Source organism: Delphinapterus leucas, chromosome 1 (genome assembly GCF_059928025.1).
Source record: "Delphinapterus leucas isolate spDelLeu-1000000601 "Yukka" chromosome 1, BTC_Dleu_Yukka2, whole genome shotgun sequence".
NCBI classification, from domain to species: Eukaryota; Metazoa; Chordata; class Mammalia; order Artiodactyla; family Monodontidae; genus Delphinapterus; species Delphinapterus leucas.
Window position 1 is genome coordinate 152,266,208 of NC_143129.1, and position 25,168 is coordinate 152,291,375.

The 25,168-nt window shown below is 42.9% G+C and overlaps 1 protein-coding gene across 1 annotated transcript in view; it reads right to left on the reverse strand.

The window, feature by feature from the left end:
• Positions 1-155: 155 nt before the first annotated feature.
• Positions 156-25,168, reverse strand: part of NSUN4 (NOP2/Sun RNA methyltransferase 4) — a 44,833-nt gene continuing 19,820 nt past the window's right edge. Inside the window, exons 5-6 of the mRNA XM_022575608.2 lie at positions 18,415-18,539; positions 156-11,572 (exon numbers count right to left, since the gene is read on the reverse strand). Coding sequence (XP_022431316.2) covers positions 11,296-11,572; positions 18,415-18,539 — 402 coding nt within the window. The 3' untranslated portion in view covers positions 156-11,295. The remainder of the gene's footprint in view (positions 11,573-18,414; positions 18,540-25,168) is intronic.

Here is a 25,168-nt window from a genome sequence, read left to right on the forward strand (position 1 = left end):
GCCGGTAAAGCGCAGCCGTCAAGGTCAAGCGCGGCAGCTCGGCTAGGACTGCTCCGCAAGTCCTCACGCATTGGGCCAGGCGGAGCGGGAGGAGCACCCGATTCCCTTGGGCGCCCTCGGAAGCTCGAGCGTAGCAGCGGTTCGCCGCCCCCGTCTGGCCCGACCTCTGCCCTGCGCACCCGAGAGCCCCAACTCCCGGAAGATGCAGTCCAGCCGGAGCCCCTGCGGGTAATAGGACGGAGAGCAGCGATAGGCTGAGCTCCCGGACCTGTTTAATCCCCGCAAACAGTTTAGCAGCATCTTCCTTGGAGAACCTTGGGTTGGGCGGTGCATCACAGGGCACCCACCTCTCCCCTGCGTGGGGCTTTGAGGTGCCAGGCAGAGATGGGCACAGGATGTTCCTCTCAGGGAGCCCACCTGGTGCCCCCTCTCCTCCCCCACCGTGGGACCCGGTGTCTCCCTCCCTGGACTCTTCTTCATGGCCAGAATACCCGTCACTTGTCCTTTTGCTCAGCCACCTCCCACAGACTGACCTTCCCAGGGTCACTCATTTCCAGTCCTGGGCCCTCCTGGATTTCACACTCAGGAAACAGAAAGAACTGCTTCTGTCTGGGGACCTGACACTCTTCATTAGTGGGGTGGATGGATTATATATACACACACATAATATTTCTCCCATCTAGGCCTTTCTCACAGGACTTTATGTGCTTTATTTCATTTGTCCTCCCAACAGACCTATGAGGAAAGCATTTTTATTATCCTCATTTACAGATAAGGTAACTGAGGACAAGAGGGGTTAAATGACTTCTGTGGGTCACAGAGGTGGCTGAGTGGGGATTCAAACTCAGGTCCGATCCTAAACCATTGCTCTTAACCATCAAGCAGTACTACCATTACTGCCCCTGGAAGTGAGGCTTTGTGGGATGGGATGTGGGAAAGTGCTCTGTGGCTGGAAAACTCTGTCTGCTGAAACACTGCTGTCCATCCAGTTCTGTCTTTACCTCTTTGAATCCATGCCTTTTCCCGTAAAAGGATGAATGCCTACCTCGCAAGATTGTTAGGAGGAGTCTGTGAGATCCTTGCTGTGAGCTGGGGAAACTGAAGGAGGTACCAGATCTTCAATCAGGCCTTATGGAGCTCAAGGTCTGGTTGAGAAGGAAAAAACATGCATAGACCAAGAAACAAAAGACATGCTTTGGTGGAAATGCAGAGATCATGTGGCATGAATCCAAAAAGCCTTGGATGCTGGGCCCTTAGGCTGAATAGCCCTTGGGAAAGCCAGATAGCACAGTGGTTTAAAGTTTGCCTCTGGAGCTGGAGTGTCTGGTAACCCATCCTTGTTGTGTGACTGTGCCCCAGTTTCCTTACCTGTAAAATGAGGATAATAGTACCCCCGCCCCCGGGCCAATTCTCTAGTACTATTGTAAGAACCAAATGAGCTAACACATGAAATGCAGCCAGAACTGGGACTAGCCTATAGAAAGCAATCCATGCATGTTAGTCAGTATATTATTGTTGTTGTTATTATTAGAGACCTACAGAGAGGGGTTTTCTGACCTGAGAAGCCCAAGCTCAGGAACCAGACTCCCTGAGTTCAAATCCTAACTTTGCCACTTACTGTGTAACCTTCAGTAAATCACTTTAACCTCTTGTGCCTCAGTTTCCTTATCTGCAAAATAGGAGATAATCATAGTGACTGCTTCATAGAACTGTGAAGATTACATGAGTTAATTCAAGGGAAGTTAATTCAAAAGAGTCAATTCAGCTAATTAAATGAGGTTAGAACAGCACCTGGTCCATTGTAAGAGCTCAATAAACATTGACTCATTATTTTAAACAGAGATGTGACACAAATGTTTTGGAAAGGCAATGTGGAGGAGGACGGGGAGAGGAAAGCTGGAGGCAGAGACCGTGGAATGGAAGAGCAGGCGGATGTGGGGTTCCAGTGGGGCTGGGGTTTCCAGGGCTCCACCTGTGTTACCAGAAAAGCATCTGTAATTCAACACCACACCATTCCTCGAGACAAAACAGCACTTGCCTGCCCTCAGGTGGTGTGTGTAAACTAGAGTTACTTGTATTTGCAGTCGCTCAAGCAGGCCCTGGTGGGTTTCCTGAGCAGTATCAGGGTTCTCCCCCACTAGCTGGTGACCTTGAGCAAGTCATCCTTATGTATCCTCAGCTGTCAAGTGGGAAGACAGGTAAATACCTTGCCAAGTTCAGTTGGAGGTGGGGGCAGGGCAGAAGGGATGAGGGGTAGAGCTTGCAGAAGGGGAGGAAGCTTCTCAGATTCCAGAGGGTTTGAACCCTGTCTTTGTTCTGGGGGTGAGAAGAGGGAGTGTGCCCCTGTTCTCAGTAACTGCCCTGCTTTGTTTTCTTTCACTTCTGTGAGCCTTTCCTCAACACAGAAGGGGAGGGCAGGAGCAGGGCACAGCCTGGCTCCAAGGAACTCACAGTTCCACAAGTGACATAGGATACCACACTCAGAAGCACTACCTGTGGGGCATTTTATAATTTCAAAGCACTGACAGGTCTTTGACCTCAGCTGACTGAGCTCCCCAACCACCTCAGAGGCCCCCTACTCTTACACTCTCCCCAGAGGGAGGGGAGAGTTTGTCTCCTATGGCAAACGATTCCAATACCACAGCTTTCTATGTCTCCGCTCTTTGCAAAGAGCTCCTCCCTTCAGAAGGGAGCTATTTCCCCACCCCCTGTAAATCTGGGCTGAACTTTGACTTACTTTAACGATCAGAATGCAGTGCACGGGATGTTGTGTTAGTTTTGAGCCTAAGCTGCAAGAGAATTGTTTTCTTTCTCTCTCCTGGAACCCTGCCACTGCCATGAGAAGAAGTCCAAGCTAGCCTTCCTGAGGATGAGGCCATGTGGAGTAGAACCTCAGCCAGTTGTCCCCGCTCAGGCCCTTACACAGGTGAGAGCCCAGCCAAGATGAGCAGAGCCACTTGAATGCAGATACATGAGTGAACCTAGCCAACCAACAGACTCAGAATAATAAATGGTTGTTTAAATCACTAATTTGGGGGTTGGTTTATTACAAAGCAATAGCTAATTGACATACCTCCCAATCCCCATGGCCCAGATGAATAACTGAGGCCCCCAGACAACCAGGGACTTGCTTAATACTCCATAGTGAGTGGGGGCCCACTGTGAGTCAGACCTGGATCTTTGAGACTCACTGCTACCTCTGTAACAGGGATACACACACCTAGACTTTAGAACTGTTATTAAAAGTTCCTGGGCTTCCCTAGTGGCGCAGTGGTTAAGAATCCGCCTGCCAATGCAGGGGACACGGGTTCGAGCCCTAGCCTGGGAAGATCCTGCATGCCGTGGAGCAACTAAGCCCGAGCGCCACAACTACTGAACCCACGTGCCACAACTAGTGAAGCCTGTGCACCTAGAGCCCGTGCTCCGCAGCAAGAGAAGCCACAACAATGAGAAGCCCGCACACCGCAACGAAGAGTAGCCCCCGCTCGCCGCAACTAGAGAAAGCCTGGGCGCAGCAAGGAAGACCCAACACAGCCAAAAATTTTTAAAAACAAATTAAAAAAAGAATTAAAAAAAAATTTCTTGTATTAAAAAAAAAGAAAGAAAAAAAAAAAAAGAAAGTTCCTAGTCGTTAGCCTGGAAACACACCAACCACATCTCACCCTTAATCTGTTTTCCTCAACCTGTTTTAACCCATGTCATCCTTTGGATATACACAAAATGTTTTATTTGAAACTGTGGGGTAAGTTTCTTCACCATTCTGCCCCTGAGTTTCCTCATCTGTTAAATGGAGGTATTGTACTACCTCACTGGTTATTGAGAATTAAATGAGTTAATTTTAGTAACGTATTTAGAACAGTGCCTGACATATAGCAAGGGCTATATAAAATAATAAAATAATGTGACTAAAAATGAGCCATAGCAATAGCAATTTTATTAGGGAAACATTTTTATTTTGATCCTGAGAGCTACATATTTTTCACTTGGCTCTGGTGACATCAATATGAGTATTGAGTCAGCTTGTATGCCATAACCTTTGTATCCCAGACGGTGAGGAAGAAAACATCTCGTGGGTGGCAAACCAGTTTTTGAAAACCAGACATGCAGAAAATCACATGCCCCCCTTCTCAAGAAGCATCAGTAGGAAATCATTATATATTTACCTCGTACTTCACAGAGGGTATATTCTTGGTAGGTTGTGTATAAATCAAATCTTAACATAAATCTATCTTATTTAAAGAACTCATCTGGGGAACCATTCTGCAAAGTGAGGATGGCTTTTGTAAAATCAGTATACCTTTGAGGGACATTCAGAATTTTGACTAGAAGTAGACAGAACTTCTTCGTGTCTAAAACAAATCTACCCTCCCAAGGTTCCCTCAGGTGACTCTGGTCCTTCTCTCTTGGGCTGCCTGCTACTGAATTCTGATACATCCCAAAGAGGCCTCTTGCCCTTGGCTCTCTAGGACTGGAATTTTTGCAATTCCTGACTCTACCAAGGTGAATCCCTTTGAAACCAGAAGGTGTGGAGCCATTGTCCTCGGTGACTCTGATGTCACTATGCTGACAGTCTAGATATTCAGCTACCAAGCTCTCTGGCTTCTGCTCAAGCTGGCGACAACCTGCTTACAACTTCCTTCACAAACAGGGGCATCTAAGAGAGACAGAGCCCACAGTTCTAGCGGATGCCCTCATGTGGTTCTGTAAGTTGGGTGAACACACGGGTAGGGTTCAAACTCAGTATCTAACGACTCTGGCAGACTGTCAGAATGAGCACATGTACAAAGCAAGGTCCTAACTAATTTCTTGGCCTTCCTCAAACACTTTAGGTCCCCGTATTATTCTGTGCCTTTGAACACACTTCCCTTGGCCTCTAATGTCCGATGTTCCTCCAAAATCTTCACCCCAACCCTGCAACACACACTGCCTGGTAAACTTCTATTGATCCTTCAAGACCCAATTCAGAGGCCTCAGGTTCCAGATGGCAGATGATGCACATGTATTTTGCAGATAAAGCATTTACCTTCTTCATTAAAATAACAGAAGAACATATTTTTAAAAGAATAACAACAACAAAAAGAATAACAGAGGCATTATTGGTAAACAAACCAACCCCCCAAAAAGTAAGATTCTTAGAAGATAGAAAGCAGGTGATATCAAATTGAAGGAAAAGGAGAAGCAGTCTAAGACACCAGAGGGAGCCAGGGTCTTCCCCAAGAAAGGCCTGGGGAAGGTCCAAGCAGGAATGGGCAGTGAGGACAGTCTTGGGAATATACAGAGTACTGTTTTGGGACTGCTGTGACTTCGGGGCTGTTCCCTGCCGCCTTCAATAAATAAAATAACAGTCCAGGTTCGAGTCTGATGAAATACTCTCTAAATGAAGTGCCCCAGTTTGGGAAGGGCAACCACTAAGGGAATCAGGGCTTGCGAGGAACAGAACAAAGAGGAACTGTATGACTCTGGTCCCCTAGAACAGACAAGGAAGGGAAAAAAGAGAAAGGGACAGCAACATTGTAGGAGTCCCAGCCTACCTGCCCACTTCTTGGTCACATTCCATCTCCTGACCAGTCAACACTCTTGAGTCAGGGGAAAAGCCTCCTGGGAGGTAAGACCAACACAACTCAAGAAGGCATACCACCAGCCACCTTTCTTGACTAATAGTTTGTTCATTCATCCATTTATCCCATCAGGTGCAGAGGGATTGAATTCATCATACCCCTCAGTTCACAGGACATTATCATCATTAATCCATCCAAGCCCCTCTCATATATTATCTGGGGTTTTTTTGTTTGTTTTTGTTTTTTTTTTTTTGCAGTGAGAGGTACGCGGGCCTCTCACTGTTGTGGCCTCTCCTGTTGCGAAGCACAGGCTCCGGACGCGCAGGCTCAGCGGCCATGGCTCACGGGCCCAGCCGCTCCGCGGTATGTGGGATCTTCCCGGACCGGGGCACGAACCCGTGTCCCCTGCATCGGCAGGCGGACTCTCAACCACTGCACCACCAGGGAAGCTCTATCTGTTTATTTTTTATCTTTGCTCCCCAATCTTATCCTCCCTCCACCCATAAGCAACTCATAATTTGTTTAATGCCTATCTTTTTGTTTGTATATGATCTTTTAAAATGTGTTGTTTTCTATGCATATATCTTATAGCTTTGAGATATAACTGGTGCACAATAAACTGCACATATTTAAAGTATACAGTACCATGAGTTTTATTACATATGTATATACATGTAAAATCATTACCACCATCAAGACATCTATCATCCCCAAAAGTTTCCTCATGGTCCTGTGTAATCTAGCCTTCCCTAGGCAACCACTGATCTGCTGTCACTATAGATTGGTTTGCATCTGATATTTTCTATTCTATTCTCTTTTGTTAAAAATATACATAAAATAGATAAGCAACAAGGATTTACTGTATAGTACAGGAAACTATATTCAATATCTTGTAATAACCTATAATGAAAAATAATCAAAAAAAGTATTATGTACATATATGTGTGTATATATATATATCTGAATCACTTTGCTGTATACGTGAAACTAACACAAGATCGTAAATCAACTATACTTTGATTTAAGAAAAAAAATAAGGAGCTGATCCATGCCCGCTGGATAGGTCAAAAGAGACCAAGGTAGGGACTTCCCTGGCGGTCCAGTAGTTAGGACTCCATGGTTTCACTGCTGAGGGCCCGGGTTCAATCCCTGGTGGGGGAACTAAGTTCCCGCAAGCCTCGCAGCCAAAAAAAAAAAAAAAGGAGAAAAGAGAGAGAGACCAAGTTATACTTCAGTAACAACACAAACTCTCAGAGGCTGAACATGGCAGTTATTTTTCACTCTCGCCCCATGTCTAATGCAGGTCCACAGGGGGTTCTGCTCAACAAAGTCACTTGGGCACTCAGGCTGATGTAAGTTCCATCTCAACATATGTTTCCATGGTCACTGTAGTGGGAATGACATGGCAAACCTGATGTTCACTCTCAATGCTTCCATCCAGGAATGTGGAAGAAAGACACCACTTCTAATATTTCATAAAGCAAGTCACATAGCCATGCCCAACTACAGAGGCAGTGGGGAAGGCAACTCTTCTGAGGAAGAGGAGTAACCTTTCCTTCAGGAAGAGAAGTAACTAACTAGCTATCTCTGAAAAATCCTAAAGCCTACCATACGCACAAAATTGATTCCATGACCACGAATGAATTATGGTTGTGAACCACAGTCCAGAAAGCACTAGTTTAAAGGTTTTCTATTGATCTGCAATCTGGCTCACTACAACTTTCTTCTACTGACCCCAGCTCTACTGACTCTGGAGACACTCAAAACACACCTGCACCCCCTGCCTCAGAACAGTCCTATTTAGATACAGGCATCTCTCATTCTCTCTCTCTCTTCTCTCTCTCTCTCTCTCTCTTTCAGCAACAGAGACATCAGCGGTTTAATGGATAGAGGGAGCTTACATGTCTGTGCAAGGTCCTGGAGCGAAACCCCTCTGCAGCGGGGCTGGACTTGGCGGGGCCAGACTTGGTGGCAGTCTTCACTCCCAGGGGTAGGTGTAGGTTACCAGTTATAGGGGGAATTGATGTTAGGTTGGCTTATTGGTTACCAGGGAAACCAGCAGAAGGGCACACCTCTCACTACCCCTATGATAAGCTATCACCGTGGCTAAAGTTAGAACAATCATTAGCTAGGGCCTGGGGCAAGCATGTAGGAAGGTCAGTCAGATGAGTAGGGTGCAGGTGAAGCAGGCACTGGTTGAGCAGGGAATGTATAGAGAGCAAGAGAACAGCTGTCTCCTGCCTTAATGCTCCCAGTTCTTCTTCCCAGGATGGAACTTTCAGTTTCCTCTCCATCCTGGGCACCCTCCCAGGTACACCTGACTTTGCCAGTGTGCCTCCTAGTGGGTCACCTCAAACTTCAGTCTGAACAGCAGGGAATTCAACAGCTCCCTTTACTCAGACAGGGGAGGGCTGAGGAAGCTTAAGTATTGGACTGACCTTCAGTAGCATTTTATGTTGAATCAGTTATTTAACTTCCTCATTCAGCAAATACTATTGATAACCATACTCCCAGCGGGAGGCCCATGGAAATCTGATCAGGTCACTTTCCAGCTTAAAACTCCTGCATTGGCTTCCAATTACTCCAAGTACTCACTCCTTCAGAGCCTGCCAGCCCTGGTGCTGTTGACTTCCGCCTGTTCTCTGACCTCATATTTCACAAGCGTCCCCTTCTCTCTGTATTGCAACATACTAGACCTCTTTCAGGTCCCGGAGTCTATCTCTCCAGCCTCAGGAGCTTCAGTCACACAGTCTGTTATCTCTGCTGGAGGACAGCCCTCACACACACACAACCTCCTCCTCTGCCTCACTAATCTACCGCCTCCTCATCCCCAGGTCTGTTTGAACGTGTCTTCCTCCAGGCTACGTTAGGTCTCCCAGGTATACGCACTGTACACTTCTCTCAGTACTTTGCTCACTTGTAATTTAGTTGTAATTCATCTGTAATTTCTTATCTTTCTTGCCCACTAGATTGTACATCCCTTGAGAACAAAGACCTTGTCCATTCTGATCACCCCTCTCTCTAGTATCTTGGATGAGGCCTAGCACATATGAGATACTCAGTCTCTACTCATGCCTTTTATGTACCAAACACATTGGTGCTGGGGGGTTAGAGATGCAAGATACTAGCTTCCTGCCCCGAATAATTCTCAGTTTGGGGATGGGGTGAGGAGAGGAAGCACACAAGGGAAGTGTTATATTCATAATATATACAGAGGGCTGGGGAAGCACAGAAAAGGGAACAACGCAGTCTGCTTTAGAAAATCAGAGAAAGCTTCCTGGAGGGGGTGGAAATCTGGGCTAGCACGAACAGAGAGAAAAGGGCATTTAGACAGAGAAGACAATGTGTCATGATACAGAGGCACCAGGGGACAGGTTATGCTTGGGATACACAAAGAACTTGTGAGAGAAGGGAGCATTGGGGGATAGCAGAGATAGAATCAACAACCAGGGGCCAGGGCAGAGTTTGGACTTGATCCTGCAGGCAATGCAGAGAGAACAAAGGATTGTAAGCAGGTAAATGACAGTCAGATTTGGGTTTTCCACACATGTCAATTATTTGTTGCTGTGTAACAAACCACCCCCAAAACTCAGCGGTTTAAAAACAACCATTTTATTTACTCATGATTCTGGGAATCAGCAAGCTAAGCTAGTCTTGACTGGAGTCACTCATGCAGTTTGGGTCATTTAACCACTTAATTGAGGTTAGAAGGTCTTAGCTTGGTGTCCATCACATGTCTCCAGCAGCTAGCCTAGGCTTCTTCACATGGCAGTAGAAAAGTTCCAAGGTGAGAGTGAAAGCTGCAAGGCCTCTTGAGGTCTAAGCTTAGAATTTACACAACATTCATTCCACCAAATTTAACTGGTCAAAGCAAATCATACAGTCAGCCCAGATTCAAGGGGTGAGGAAAGAGACACTGTGTCTTGGTGAAGGAAGTAGCAAAGCCATAATGCATTGGGACAGGATGTGAAGTTTAAAATTTATAATACCAAGTATTAGCAAGGATGTGAAGCAAAGTACTCTATCTTTGGATTGAATCTCCACGATCTGTGTGGAGAATCTTGGCTGTGGGAGAGCTCAGATCTTTTTATGCTACTCTGGCCATGTAGTCAGGCCACACACATGTATTAGTTAGGCCAGCTGTAAACCATCAGCAAAGAAAGTGACCTTGGGAGTCAGGGGAGCTTCAGAGTTAAATAGCACATTAGAAATACCAATGCCCTTACCTCGGCCAAGAGTGAAAAAACAGACATCCAGATAAAGACACAGCCTTTGCAAGCCAGCTGTAAATCAACTCTCTCTTCCATAATGTGAAATTCTAGAATAGGCAAAACTGTAGTGACAGAAAGCAGATTAGTGATTACCTGGGACCAGGAGTGGGAGAAGGGGATTAAGTGCAAAGGAGCACAAGGAAACTTTTTAGAAGATGGAATTATTTTCTATATTTTGATGGTGATGATGGCTATACTACTATAATAAATTATCAAAATTCATTTAAATGGTACATTTAAAATGATAAATTATATCGTATGTAAACAACAACAAAAAAGAATAAAGTTTTATTTTTAAAGGGCATCATGCTACATCTAATCTTTGGGACTAAACTTTTCATTTAATATATTTTTGCTAAGAATCATTCATATTGTTATGTGTTATTGTAGCTCATTTTTTGACACCTGTATAGTATTCCATTGTGTGAATATTCCATTTTATTTGTCCACTCTCATGGGCATTTGGGTTTGCTTTTGTGACCAGGGCTACTATGAACATTCTTTTTTTTTTAATTTTTTTTTTAGTTTTTTAAAATTTATTTTTGGCTGTGTTGGGTCTTTGCTGCTGCGCACGGGCTTTCTCTAGTTGCAGCAAGTGGTACCCACTCTTCATTGCAGTGCGCGGGCTTCTCATTGCGGTGGCTTCTCTTGTTGCAGAGCATGGGCTCTAGGCACGTGGGCTTCAGTAGTTGTAGCACGTGGGCTCAGTAGCCGTGGCTCACAGGCTCTAGAGCACAGGAGCCACTGGAGCCACTAGACCTCTTCCCAGCCACATTTGGGAAGCAGTGCTGTTGACAGCAGGAGGAATGGCTGGAATTATTCAGCTCAAGAGAGCTTTCTCAAAGTAAGTAAGCAGATTATTATGCACTGGCTTAACATTTTAGTTACTTGTTCCTTAAATTAGATCATGGGACATATGGAGAAACTTGGTAGGCTTGTTTAAGCCCTTTGGCTGCTCAAGACTTATCATGCAGAACTCACCTCAAGTGTGAGATGGGCTCTGTAACCAGAGGCCTGTAACCAGGCTGAGGTCTTGTGCTTTGGGTACCTGGGTACAAAAGGAACTAACACTACTTGGACTGACATGAGGCCCCCCAACTACAGTCCCAGCTCCATGTAGCTTCAACAATTTTATTGGCTAAATGCTTCTTCCCAAGTTTACAGCTTAAAGAGTGGCCCTGCTCACTGGTTCCTCCTCCTAAGCCCCTAATGGGGCAGGAAACTTTAGCACAGGCTCAGAGATGGGGAGTAGGGGTTGGAAGTGGGGTGTAATAAGTGAGTTAGAAACGTGCTGATGCTCCACAATTGGACAGCAGGACAGAAAAACTCTTACTTCCTATTGCTGAAAACTGTCTACAGAAAGACATGAATGGGATGGAGATAGGCCAGAGTGCATCTCTGCCACTGGTCTCCACAAGAGTACACCCTTTGTCTTCTTACAACAGGACTTCAGGAACAGGGTGATGCTACGTCATTCTACACATTTTGCAAAAGTACATAGGCCCAAAATTGGCCATGAGGTTTGGGATTACCAGCTCCCCAACTTGGCAGGATGGGAAGAAAGAAAATGTGTCCATGAAAAGCTTTCGGAAGTGAGTCAGGTCTTCCACATGAACCTTGATGTCGTATTGATTGGCCAGGAGCTCGATGGTGCCTTGCACCACATACTCATTCTGTAAGTGTGAGAGTGAGCAGGTGGAATAGACAACGTGGCCTCCTGGTTTGGTGGCAAGGAGTCCAGCCCTGTAACCAGAAAGAGAAAGTACCAGTGACTAGTGAGCTTCCCAGAAGTAGAAGCGCATCAGAAGAAGCTGGAAGGATAGGGGAGTGTATTGTGGGATGGGTAGCTGTGTTAGCCTCTGAAGTGCCTTCCACACTGACACCACCTGAAAGTTGTTCTCAAAGCTGAGAGCAACCCAACCTTACTCCATGGGCTCTCCTCCAAAAGTCCTTTTGAAATGGTCCCCTGATCTTTGACTGTGGTTGTAAACCAAACCCTGATGCTGCCCATGGACTGAGTCCCCACCCCAGCTCTACAGAGCCTTAACCTCAGTAATTATTTTCCAAAATTGTGCTACTCACTGACATGGGGACTAGCATAGAGGTAAAAGTCAATCTGTGCAGCCCATCCTGCTATGCATGTCCTACCACACAGTCTTTTCTTTTTTTTTTGAATTTTATTTATTTCTTTTTTATACAGAAGGTTCTTATTAGTTATCTATTTTATACATATTAGCGTATACATGTCAATCCCAGTCTCCCAATTCATCCCATCACCACCACCACCCTCCCCGTCGCTTTCCCCACTTGGTGTCCATACGTTTGTTCTCTACATCTGTGTCTCTATTTCTGCCTTGCAAACCAGTTCACCTGTGCCATTTTTCTAGATTCCACACATATGAGTTAATATACGCATATATTGTTTTTCTCTTTCTGACTTACTTCACTCTGTATGACAGTCTCTAGGTCCATCTATGTCTCTACAAATGACCCAATTTCGATCCTTTTTATGGCTAATACTCCATTGTATATATATGTATCACATCTTCTTTATCCATTCATCTGTCAGCATTTAGGTTGCTTCCATGACCTGGCTATTGTAAATAGTGCTGCAGTGAACACTGGGGTGCATGTGTCTTTTTGAATTATGGTTTTCTCTGGGTATATGCCCAGAAGTGGGATTGCTGGGGCATACGGTAATTCTATTTTTAGTTTTTTAATGAACGTCCATACTGTTCTCCATAGTGGCTGTATCAGTTTACATTCCCACCAGCAGTGCAAGAGGGTTCCCTTTTCTCCACATCCTCTCTAGCATTTGCTGTTTGTAGATTTTCTAACGATGCCCATTCTGACCGGTGTGAGGTGATACCTCACTGTAGTTTTGATTTGCATTTCTCTAATAATTAGTGATGTGGAGCAGCTTTTCATGTGTCTCTTGGCCATCTGTATGTCTTCTTTGAAGAAATTTCTATTTAGGTCTTCTGCCCATTTTTTGATTAGGTTTTTTTTTAACATTGAACTGCATGAGCTGTTTATATATTTTGGAGATTAATCCTTTGTCTCTTGATTCATTTGCAAATATTTTCTCCCATTCTGAGGGCTGTCTTTTCGTTTTGTTTATAGTTTCCTTTGCTGTGCAAAAGCTTTTAAGTTTCATTAGGTCCCATTTGTTTATTTTTGGTTTTATTTTCATTACTCTAGGAGGTGGGTCAAAAAAGATCTTGCTGTGATTTATGTCAAAGAGTGTTCTTCCTGTGTTTCCCTCTAAGAGTTTTATAGTGTCTGGCCTTACACTTAAGTCTTTAATTGATTTTGAGTTTATTTTTGTGTATGGTATTAGGGAGTGTTCCAATTTCATTTTTTTACATGTAGCTGTCCAGTTTTCCCAGCACCACTTATTGAAGACACTGTCTTTTCTCCATTATATATCCTTGCCTCCTTTGTCATAGATTAGTTGACCACAGGTGCGTGGGTTTATCTCTGGGCTTTCTATACTATTCCATTGATCTATATTTCTGCTTTTATGCCAGTACCATATTCTCTTGATTACTGTAGCTTTGTAGTATAGTCTGGAGTCAGGGAGTCTGGCTCCTCCAGCTTCGCTTTTTTCCCTCAAGAAAAAAGATTGCTTTGGGTATTCAGGGTCTTTTGTGTCTCCATACAAATTTTAAGATTTTTTTGTTCTAGTTCTGTAAAAAATGCCATTGGTAATTTGATAGGGATTGCATTGAATCTGTAGATTGCTTTCGGTAGTATAGTCATTTTCACAATATTGACTCTTCCAATCCAAGAACATGGTGTATCTCTCCCTGTGTCATCTTTGGTTTCTTTCATCAGTGTCTTATAGTTTTCTGAGTACAGGTCTTTTACCTCCTTAGGTAGGTTTATTCCTAGGTATTTTATTCTTTTTGTTGCAATGGTGAATGGGATTGTCTCCTTAATTTCTCCTTCTGATCTTTCGTTGTTAGCGTATAGGAATGCAAGAGATTTCTGTGCATTAATTTTGTATCCTGCAACTTTACCAAATTCATTGATTAGCTCTAGTAGTTTTCTGGTGACATCTTTAGGATGATCTATATATAGTATCATGTCATCTGCAAACAGTGACAGTTTTACTTCTTCTTTTCCAATTTGTATTCCTTTATTTCTTTTTCTTCTCTGATTGCTGTGGCTAGGACTTCCAAAACTATGTTGAATAATAGTGGTGAGAGTGGACATCCTTGTCTTGTTCCTGATCTTAGTGGAAAGGCTTTCAGTTTTTCACCATTGAGAATGATGTTTGCTGTGGGTTTGTGGTACATGGCCTTTATTATGTTGAAGAAGGTTCCCTCTATGCCCACTTTCTGGACAGTTTTTATCACAAATGGGTGTTGAATTTTGTCAAAAGCTTTATCTGCATCTATGGAGATGATCATATGGTTTTACTTCTTCAATTTGTTAATATGGTGTATCACATTGATCTATTTGCATATATTGAAGAATCCTTGCATCCCTGGGATAAATCCCACTTGATCATGGTGTACGATCCTTTTAATGTGTTGTTGGATTCTGTTTGCTAGTATTTTGTTGAGGATTTTTGCATCTATATTCATCAGTGATATTGGTCTGTAATTTTTTTTTGTAGTATCTTTGTCTGGTTTTGGTATCAGGGTAATTGTGGCCTTGTAGAATGAGTTTGGGAAGGTTCCTTCCTCTGCAATTTTTTGGAAGACTTTGAGAAGGATAGCTGTTAGCTCTTCTCTAAATGTTTGATAGAATTCACCTGTGAAGCCATCTGGTCCTGGACTTTTGTTTTTTGTTTTTTTTAAATTTATTTATTTTATTTTATTTATTTTTTTGGCTGCATTGGGTCTTCGTTGCTGTGCATGGGCTTTCTCTAGTTGCGGCAAGTGGGGGCTACTCTTCATTGCAGTTCACAGGCTTCTCATTATGGTGGCTTCTCTTGTTGGAGAGCACAGGCTTTAGGCGCGCAGGCTTCAGTAGTTGTGGCACACAGGCTCAGTAGCTGTGGCTTGTGGGCTCTAGAGCGCAGGCTCAGTAGTTACGGTGCATGGGCTTAGTTGCTCCACAGCATGTGGGATCTTCCCAGACCAGGGCTCAAACTCATGTCCCCTGCATTGGCAGGCAGATTCTTTTTTTTTTTTTTTTTTTTTTGGCAGGCAGATTCTTAACCACTGCACCACCAGGGAAGTCCCTGTTGGAGGATTTTTAAGCACAGTTTCAATTTCATTACTTGTGATTGGTCTGTTCATGTTTTTCTATTCCTTCCTGGTTCAGTCTTGGAAGGTTATACCTTTCTAAGGATTTGTCCATTTCTTCCAGGTTGTCCATTTTATTGGCATAGAGTTGCCTGTAGTAGTCTCTTAGGATGCTTTGTATTTCTGCAGTGTCTGTTGTAACTTCTCCTTTTTCATTTCTAATTTTATTGATTTGAGTCCTCTCCCTCTTTTTCTTGATAAGTCTGGCTAATGGTTTATCAATTTTGTTTATCTTCTCAAAAAACCAGCTTTTAGTTTTATTGATCTTTGCTATTGTTTTGCTTCTATTTCATTTATTTCTGCTCTGATCTTCATGATTTCTTTCCTTCTACTAACCTTGGGTTTTGTTTGTTCTTCTTTCTCTAGTTCCTTTAGGTGTAAGGTTAGATTGTTTATTTGAGACTTTTCTTGTTTCTTGAGGTAGGATTGTGCTGCTATAAACTTCCTTCTCAGAACTGCTTCTGCTGCATCCCACAGGTTTGGATCATCATGTTTTCATTGTCATTTGTCTCTAGGTATTTTTTGATTTCCTCTTTGATTTCTTCAGTGATCTCTTGGTTATTTAGTAACATATTGTTTAGCCTCCATGTGTTTGTGTTTTTTACGTTTTTTTTCCCTGTAATTTATTTCTAATCTCATAGCGCTGTGGTTGGAAAAGATGCTTGATTCAATTTTCTTAAATTTACCAAGGCTTGATTTGTGACCCAAGATGTCATCCATCATGGAGAATGTTCCGTGTGCACTTGAGAAGAAAGTGTAATCTGCTGTTTATGGATGGAGTGTCCTATAAATATCAATTAAATCTATCTGGTCTATTGTGTCATTTAAAGCTTGTGTTTCCTTATTAATTTTCTGTCTGGATGATCTGTCCATTGGTGTAAGTGAGGTGTTAAAGTCCCCCACTACTATTGTGTTACTGTTGATTTCATCTTTTATAGCTGTTAGCACTTGCCTTATGTATTGAGGTGCTCCTAGGTTGGGTGCATATATATTTATAATTGTTATATCATCTTCTTGGATTGATCCCTTGATCATTATGTAGTGTCATTCCTTGTATCTTATAACATTCTTTATTTTAAAGTCTATTTTATCTCATATGAGTATTGCTACTCCAGCTTTCTTTTGATTTCCATTTGCATGGAATATCTTTTTCCATCCCCTCACTTTCAATCTGTATGTGTCCCTAGGTCTGAAGTGGGTCTCTTTAGACAGCATATATGTGGGTCTTGTCTTTGTATCCATTCAGTGAGCCTGTGTCTTTTGGTTGGAGCATTTAATCCATTCACATTTAAGGTAATTATTGATATGTATGTTCCTATTACCATTTTCTTTATTATTCTGGGTTTGTTCTTGTAGGTCCTTTACTTCTCCTGTATCTCCCACTTAGAGAAGTTTCTTTAGCATTTGTTGTAGAGCTGGTTTGGTGGTGCTGAATTCTCTTAGCTTTTGCTTGTCTGTAAAGCGTTTGATTTCTCCATCGAATCTGAATGAGATCCTTGCCAGGTAGAGTAATCTTGGTTGTAGGTTCTTCCCTTTCATCACTTTAAATATATCATGCCACTCCCTTCAGGCTTGTAGAGTTTCTCCTTAGAAATTAGCTGTTAACCTTATGGGAGTTCCCTTGTATGTTATTTGTCATTTTTCCCTTGTTGCTTTCAATAATTTTTCTTTGTCTTTAATTTTTGTCAATTTGATTACTATGTATCTCGGCATGTTTCCCCTTGGGTTTATCCTGCCTGGGACTCTCTGCTCTACCTGCACTTGGGTGGCTATTTCCTTTCCCATGTTAGGGAATTTTTCAACTATAATCTCTTCAAATATTTTCTCAGGTCCTTTGTCTCTCTCTACTCCTTCTGGGACCCCTATAATGCGAACGTTGGTGCATTTAATGTTGTCCCAGAGGTCTCTTAGGCTGTCTTCATTTCTTACCATTCTTTTTTCTTTATCATGTTCTGTGGTAGTGAATTCCACCATTCTGTCTTCCAGATCACTTATCTGTTCTTCTGCCTCAGTTATTCTGCTATTGATTTCTTCTAGTGTATTTTTCATTTCAGTTATTGTATTGTTCACCTCTGTTTGTTTGTTCTTTAATTCTTCTAGGTCTTTATTAAACATTTCTTGCATCTTCTCAATCTTTGCCTCTATTCTTTTTCTGAGGTCCTGGATTATCTTCACTATCATTATTCTGAATTCTTTTTCTGGAAGGTTGTTTATCTCTACTTCATTTAGTTGTTTTTCTGGGATTTTATCTTGTTCCTTCATCTGGTACATAGTCCTCTACCTTTTCATTTTGTCTATGTTTCTGTGAATGTGGTTTTCGTTCCACAGGCTGCAGGACTGTAGTTCTTGCTTCTGCTGTCTGCCCTCTGGCAGATGAGGCTATCTAAGAGGCTTGTGCAAGCTTTCTGATGGGAAGGATTGGTGGTGGGTAGAGCTGGGTGTTGCTCTGGTGGGCAGAGCTCAGTAAAACTTTAATCGGCTTGCCTGCTGATGGGTGGGGCTGAGCTCCCTCCCTGTTTCTTGTTTGGCCTGAGGTGACCAGCACTGGAGCCTAGAGGCTCTTTGGTGGGGCTAATGGCGGGCTCCGGGAGGGCTCATGCCAAGGAGTACGTCCCAGAACCTCTGCTGCCAGTGTCCTTGTCCCTGCCGCTTCTGCAGGAGACCCTCCAACACTAGCAGGTAGGTCTGGTTCAGTCTCCTATGGGGTCACTGCTCCTTCTCCCTGGGTCCTGATATGCACAATACTTTGTGTGTGTCTTCCAAGAGTGTAGTCTGTTTCCCCCAGTCCTGTCAAAGTCCTGCAATCAAATCCCACTAGCCTTCAAAGTCTGATTCTCTGGGAATTCCTCCTCCCACTGCCAGATCCGCTGGTTGGGAAGCCTGACGTAGGGCTCAGAACCTTCACTCCAGTTTGTGAGTCACTCACCCAGCAGTTATGGGATTTGATGTTATTGTGATTGCGCCCCTCCTACCATCTCATTGTGGCTTCTCTTTTGTCTTTGGATGTGGTGTATCTCTTTTGTTGAGTTCCAGTGTCTTCCTGTTGATGACTGTTCATCAGTTAGCTGTGATTCCAGTGCTCTCACAAGAGGGAGTGAGCGCACATCCTTCTACACCATCTTGAACCAATCTCCACATAGAGTCTTTATGTCCCAGAGAAAGACCATCCAATGATGATTGTCTCCTCCAGGCAGATTCCCAGCCAGAAGACCCTTCTACGGGTAATGGTCTTGGCAAGAGCTTCTAGCCCCCAAGCCCCCCAGGTGACCAGACCCCCCCACAGCACTCTGGCCCAAAGTCCTGAGTTTCTGTAAATCCATTACTCACGCAAGAAGCTGCACCTGCAACATAGGCAACATCTGCCGCTCCTTCTTCCTTGAACGCTGAAAGATGTTGTTCTCCTCCTCATGAAGGGAGCGGCGGTCTGTTGTACAGGGCACATCCACCAGCACCTGCCCAGGAGTGTTAAAGGGTAAAGTATTAGGGCTCCTTACAGGCTCCTCTTCCTCAGGCCAGGGGTGTTTTAGGACCCTAACCTGGAGGGTTCTGCAGAGCGCTCCCCTAGCCCATCCCCCCACTGCAGAGCATCTGACAAAGCTTCTCACTTTAACCTGGTGGACAATTGTGAAACAATCAGTGGGAAAATAGTACATCTAAGTATACTCATGGCTAGGCAAAAAACCAAAACCAACATATAAAAAACTGAATTAAGTAATTGATATCAACCTAAAAAGAAGTCTTCAGTGCTTCAGGGCTCTGTCCTTGACTCTGTCCCTAGCTATTTGAATGAAAACATCCAATTTACAGATGATATAACACCCAAAGGGTAGCTAATATATTGAATAACAGGATCAGGATTCAAAATTATCTTATGCTAAAACAATGTCATATCCAATATGGAAAAGTTTTAAAGTGAGAGATGGAAAGTCATTCATTCATTGAGGAATTCCTCAGTGGTCCAGTGGTTAGGACTCCACGCTTTCACTGCTGAGGGCCTGGGTTCAATGCCTGATCAGGGAACAAAGATCCCACAAGCTGCGCAATGTGGCCAAAAATAAATAAATAAATAAAGTTATTTATTTATTTACTAAGAGCCTACTCTGCGATGGGCACTAAAGACCAAAAAACAAAAAACCTACCCATCCCCCCAAAAAAACAGTCCTGTATTTACATTTCAAAAAGTAAAATCAGGACTTCCCTAGTGGTGCAGTAGATAAGAATCCACCTGCCAGTGCAGGGGACATGCATTCCAGCCCTGGTCTGGGAAGATCCCACATGCCACAGAGCAACTAAGCCTGTGCACCACAACTACTGAGCCTGCGCTCTAGAGCCTGTGAGCCACAACTACTGAAGCCCGCATGCCTAGAGCACGTGCTCTACAACAAGAGAAGACACCGCAATAAGAAGCATGTGCATCGCAATGAAGAGTAGCCCCCGCTTGCCGCAACTAGAGAAAGCCCGCGTGCAGCAATGAAGACCCAATGCAGCTAAAAAATAAATTAAATAAAATTTATTTAAAAGAAGAAGTAAAATCATCTGTGGAAAAGATCTATAAATTTTCAGTCAAGCAGAAATTCCGAGTAAATTAGTAATGACCCAGTGTTCAATATCCTGCTGTACTCCTAGGCTGAATGAATTGATACAGTGTATACAGAGTAAGAGAAATAATGACTACCTTGCATTCTAGTCAGGTCGTATCTCAAGAAATGTGATGCGGCTAGCGTCCACAGGAAAAATAGACATTAACTAAATAGGAATGCTCAGAGAAGGGCATAGGAATGCTCAGAGAAGGGCCACTGGAATGTTTAGAAACCACACAATAGAAGAAATTAATACCTTCTGTTTCCAGGAACGTAGTAAACTAGATATCTTGAAACCCTTGTGATACAAAATATCTAAACATAAAATATATTTTTAAGGGCTTCCCTGGTGGCTCAGTGGTTGAGAGTCCGCCTGCCGATGCAGGGGACGTGGGTTCGTGACCCAGTCCGGGAAGATCCCACATGCCGCGGAGCGGCTGGGCCCGTGAGCCATGGATGCTGAGCCTGCGTGTCCGGAGCCTGTGCTCCGCAACGGGAAAGGCCACAACAGTGAGAGGCCCGCGTACCGCAAAAAAAAAAAAAAAAAAATATATATATATATATATATATATATATTTATTTATTATTTTTTTAATACTTTTAAATGCATAGCTCATAGAAAATTAGAGAAATCCTCAGAAGCCAAAGAAAAACCAGGAGCACAAATCCAGGGAGGGATTCCGAGCTGAAGTCAATGCCTTCTATTTTTTTTATCTTTATTAATTGAAGTATAGTTGACTTACAATGTTGTATTAGTTTCCAGTATACAGTGAAGTGATTCAGTAAATATATATATTTACACGTATATATTATATATATTATTTTTCAGATACTTTTCTTTGTAGTTTATTACAAGATACTGAATACAGTTCCCTGTGCTATAGGGAACTATATTCCCAGGGAACTCCCAGGACCTTGTTGTTTATCTGTTTTATATACAGTAGTTTGTACCTGCTAATCCTAAAACTCCTAATTTATCCCTGCCGCCTTCCCCTCTGGTAACCATAAGTTTGTCTTCTATGTCTGTGAGTCTGTTTCTGTTTTGTAAATAAGTTCATTCGTATATTTTTTTTAGGTTCCACATGTAAGTGATCTGTGATATTTGTCTGTCTCTGTCTGACTTACTTTATTTAGTATGATAATCTCTAGGTCCATCCATGTTGCTGCAAAAGGCATTATTTCATTCTTTTTTGTGGCTGAGTAGTATTCCACTGTATATATGTACTGCATCTTCTTTATCCATTCATCTGTCAATAGACATTTAGATTGCTTCCAAGTCTTGGCCCTTGTAAATAATACTGCTATGAACATGGAGGTGCATGTATCTCTTTGAATTATAGTTTTATCTGGACATATGTCAAGGAGTGGGATAGCTGCATCATATGGCAACTCTATTTTTAGTTTTCTGAGAAACCTCCATACCATTTTCCATAGTGGCTGCACCAATTTACATTCCCACCAACCGTGTAGGAGGGTTCTCTTTTCTCCACACCCTCTCCAGTGTTTATTATTTATAGACTTTTTGATGAATGCCATTCTGACTGATGTGAGGTGATACCACATTGTAGTATTTTTTTTTATTTTTTATTTTTGGCTGCATTGGGTCTTCACTGCTGCACGTGGGCTTTCTCTAGCTGCAGCAAGTGGGGGCTGCTCTTCATTGCAGTGCACGGGCTTCTCATTGTGGTGGCTTCTTTGTTGCGGAGCACAGGTGCTAGGCGTGCAGGCTTCAGTAGTTGTGGCACACAGGCTCAGTAGTTGTGACTCACAGGCTCTAGAGCGCAGGCTCAGTAGTTGTGGCACACAGGCTCAGTAGTTGTGACTCGCAGGCTCTAGAGCGCAGGCTCAGTAGTTGTGGCACACAGGCTTAGTTGCTCCATGGCATGTGGGATCTTCCTGGACCAGGGATTGAACCCATGTCCCCTGCATTGGCAGGCGGATTCTTTTTATTTATTTATTTATTTATCTATCTATCTTTGGCTGCGTTGGGTCTTCATTGCTGCACGCAGGCTTTCTCTAGTTGCAGTGAGTGGGGGCTACTCTTCATTGAGGTGTGTGGGCTTCTCACTGCTGTGGCTTCTCTTGTTGCAGAGCACGGGCTCTAGGCGCACAGGTTTCAGTAGTTGTGGCACACAGGCTCAGTAGTTGTGGCTCGCAGGCTCTAGAGAACAGGCTCAGTAGTTGTGGTGCACGGGCTTAGTTGCTCCACGGCATGTGGGATCTTCCTGGACCAGGGCTTGAACCCGTGTCCCCTGCATTGGCAGGTGGATTCTTAACCACTGCACCACCAGGGAAGTCCCAGCAGGCAGATTCTTAACCACTGTGCCACAAGGGAAGTCCCCACGTTGTAGTTTTCATTTGCATTTCTCCAATAATTAGCAATGTTGATCATCTTTTCATGTGCCCATTGGAGGTGCCTTCTATCTTTTATCAATCCCTAGTAACCCAAAGCCTTGGAGGGCAGAAAACTGGGCACTTGAGGTACAGAATTGGAATGGAAATCCACAGAAAAGTCAAAATCCTTAAAGGGCTACATGCTCAATCAAAGTATGAACTAGGGGGGAAAAAATCAGCCACAATGGGACTTCCCTGGCAGTCCAGTGGTTAAGACTCTGTGCGTCCAATGCAGGGGGCACAGGTTCAATCCCTGGATGGGGAACTAAGCTCCGACATGCCACGTGGCACAGCCAAAAAAAGAAAAATCAGACACAAAGGAAGACAAGAGAACTTGTCTGTTTTGGCTTTAACTCCAGGCAAAAAGAAAAAAAAGTCTCCCTGAGAATTTGTAACCACTCAGATAGGAGGTTCAAACTCATGATGCCTGCATGATCCAGAAAATCCCCTGTAGAGCAATAAATGGTCCTGGATTGAGCAATCCCCCAAACACCTAGCAAAGCAAATGCAGGTTCCTTTCTGGAGGAATGAAAATCAACGATTAAACCAGGGCTCTTTTAATTAACTAGGCAATGATCATAAGCTGACAATAAACAAAATCAGGCTTTACGCTTCTAGTAAAAGCAGAATAGCTTGTAAACCAACACTCCTGGTGGAACAATTAGAAATGCTTGACAAAATATTTAAAATATCTATCTGAAATCATTAGAGATCTACTAAAGAACCAAGAACTGAGGGGCTAAGATCCTAGAGAGGATAAAGTACAGGTAGGTAAGCCAGACACATTCAGCTCTACTGTGACAAATAAGGGGTTGAGAAGATGAACAGAACTTTCAGCAGTCTTATAGAACTGTGGGGACAAAAACTGGAGTTCAGAGTCCACACCAAGGAGTAGAGGGTCCTAGTAAAGAAACACCTCATGCCTTGAGCTAGAGCGCTGAAATTAAATACCCTACATATAAAGGTAAACTGGAAAAAGAACAGCCCTCACAAACTCCAGCTTTGAATCAGCCTAATTTCTGGCTGAATTAAGATGATCTGCTCTGATGTTAACTGTCAGCCTTAGGAAAATCAAATCCTTTCTAGAGGAAGATATCTAGAGCCTCAGATTATCCCTGCAATTTTTCACACAAAATGTCTGGCATTCTAACAAAAAAATCACTAATACCAGGAGATAAAACCAAATGACCAAAAACCAAGAGAAAAAACAGATCATAGAAGCTGCCATGAGATCCAAATACTAGAATTATCATAGTATTTGAAAAAATCATGCGTATGTTCAAGAAGTTAGATGAAAAGACATAAAATTTTATCATTTCTAATTTCTACAGAACTAGAATTTTTTTAAATAATCAGCTGGAAATTCTAAAACTGGAAAATATAATAACTGAAATCAAGAACTCAATAGATGCAGTGAGAATATAAGTTACCGCATCCACTATGGACAACAGTATGGTGGTTCCTCAAAAAATTAAAAATAGAACTATCATATCATCCAGAAATTCTACTTCTAGGTATTTACCTGAAGATAACAAAAACTTTACTTTGAAAAGATATCTGCACCCCCACGATCACTGCAGCATTATTTACAATAGCCAAGACATGGAAACAACCTAAGTGCCCATCAACAGATGAATAAATAAAGAAAATGCAGAATATGTATACAACTGAATATTACTGAGCCATAAAAGAGAAGGAAATTCTTCCATTTGAGACAATATGGATGGACCTTGAGGGCATTATGCTAAGTGAAATAAGTCAGACAGAGAAAGACAAATACTGTATGATCTCACTTATATGCAAAATGTAAAAAAAAAAAAAAAAGAAAGAAAGAGCTAGTAGATACAGAGAACAGAGTAGTGGTTACGTGGAAGGTGGGCGCAATGGGTGAAGGTGATTAAAAGGTACAAACTTCCAGTTATAAAACAAATAAGTCCTGGGGATATAATGTACAACATGATGACTATAGTTAGCAATACTGTATTATATATTTGAAAGTTGCTAAGAGAGTAGATTTTAAAAGTTCTCAGAAGTTCCCTGGTGGCCTATTGGTTAGGATTCCGGGCTTTCACGCTGTAGCCCAGGTTCAGTCCCTGGTCAGGGAACTGAGATCCCACAAGTTGTGTGGTGCAGCCAAAAAAAAAGGTTCTCATGATAAGAAAAAAATCTGTGGGACTTCCCTGGTGGTCCAGTGGTTAAGACTGCGTGCTTCCATTGCAGGGGGCACGGGTTCAATCCCTGGTCAGGGAACTAAGATCCCACAGGCCGCATGTTAACTATGTGTGGTGATAAATGTTAATTAACTAAACTTATTGTGATAATCATCTCACAATATATACATATATCAAATCATTATGTTGTACACCTAAAACTAATACAATATTAATATGTATGTCAATTATTTCTCAATTTTTAAAAAGACCTCAACAGATGTATTTAACAGCTTATTAGACACAGGTAAGAAAGGACTGGTGAATCAGGTCAAACACGACATCCAGATTGAATCATGATGGAAAAAAGGAGAGAAATATAGGAAAGAATATAAAATTTATATGGGACATGGTGAAAAAGCCTAACATACATGTAATTAAAGTCCCAAAATTATGAGAAAAAAATGAAACAAAAAATTATATGAAGAGATAATGACTGAGAATTTTCTAAAACTGATGAGAAAATCAAACCACAGATTCAGGAAGCACTATGAACCCCAGGCAGGAGATATACACACCACCTTTAAAGGAGGTTTTTTTTTTTTGGTGGGGGGCATGCCTCATGGCTTGTGGGATTTTATTTCTCTGACCAAGGACTGAACCCAGGCCCCGGCAGTGAAAGCACTGAGTTCTAACCACTGGACTGCCAGGAAATTCCCCTCAAGAAGTTTTAATAAGACTTATAGTTGACTTCTCAACAGAAACAATGAATAGCAAAATAAATAAGATCTTCAGGGACTTCCCTGGTGGTCCAGCGGCTAAGACTCCATGCTCCCAATGCAGGGGGCCCAGGTTCAGTCCCTGGTCAGGGAACTAGATCCCATATGCTGCAACTAAAGATCCCGCACACCACAACAAATATCCCACGTGCCTCAACTAAGACCCAGCGCAGCCAAA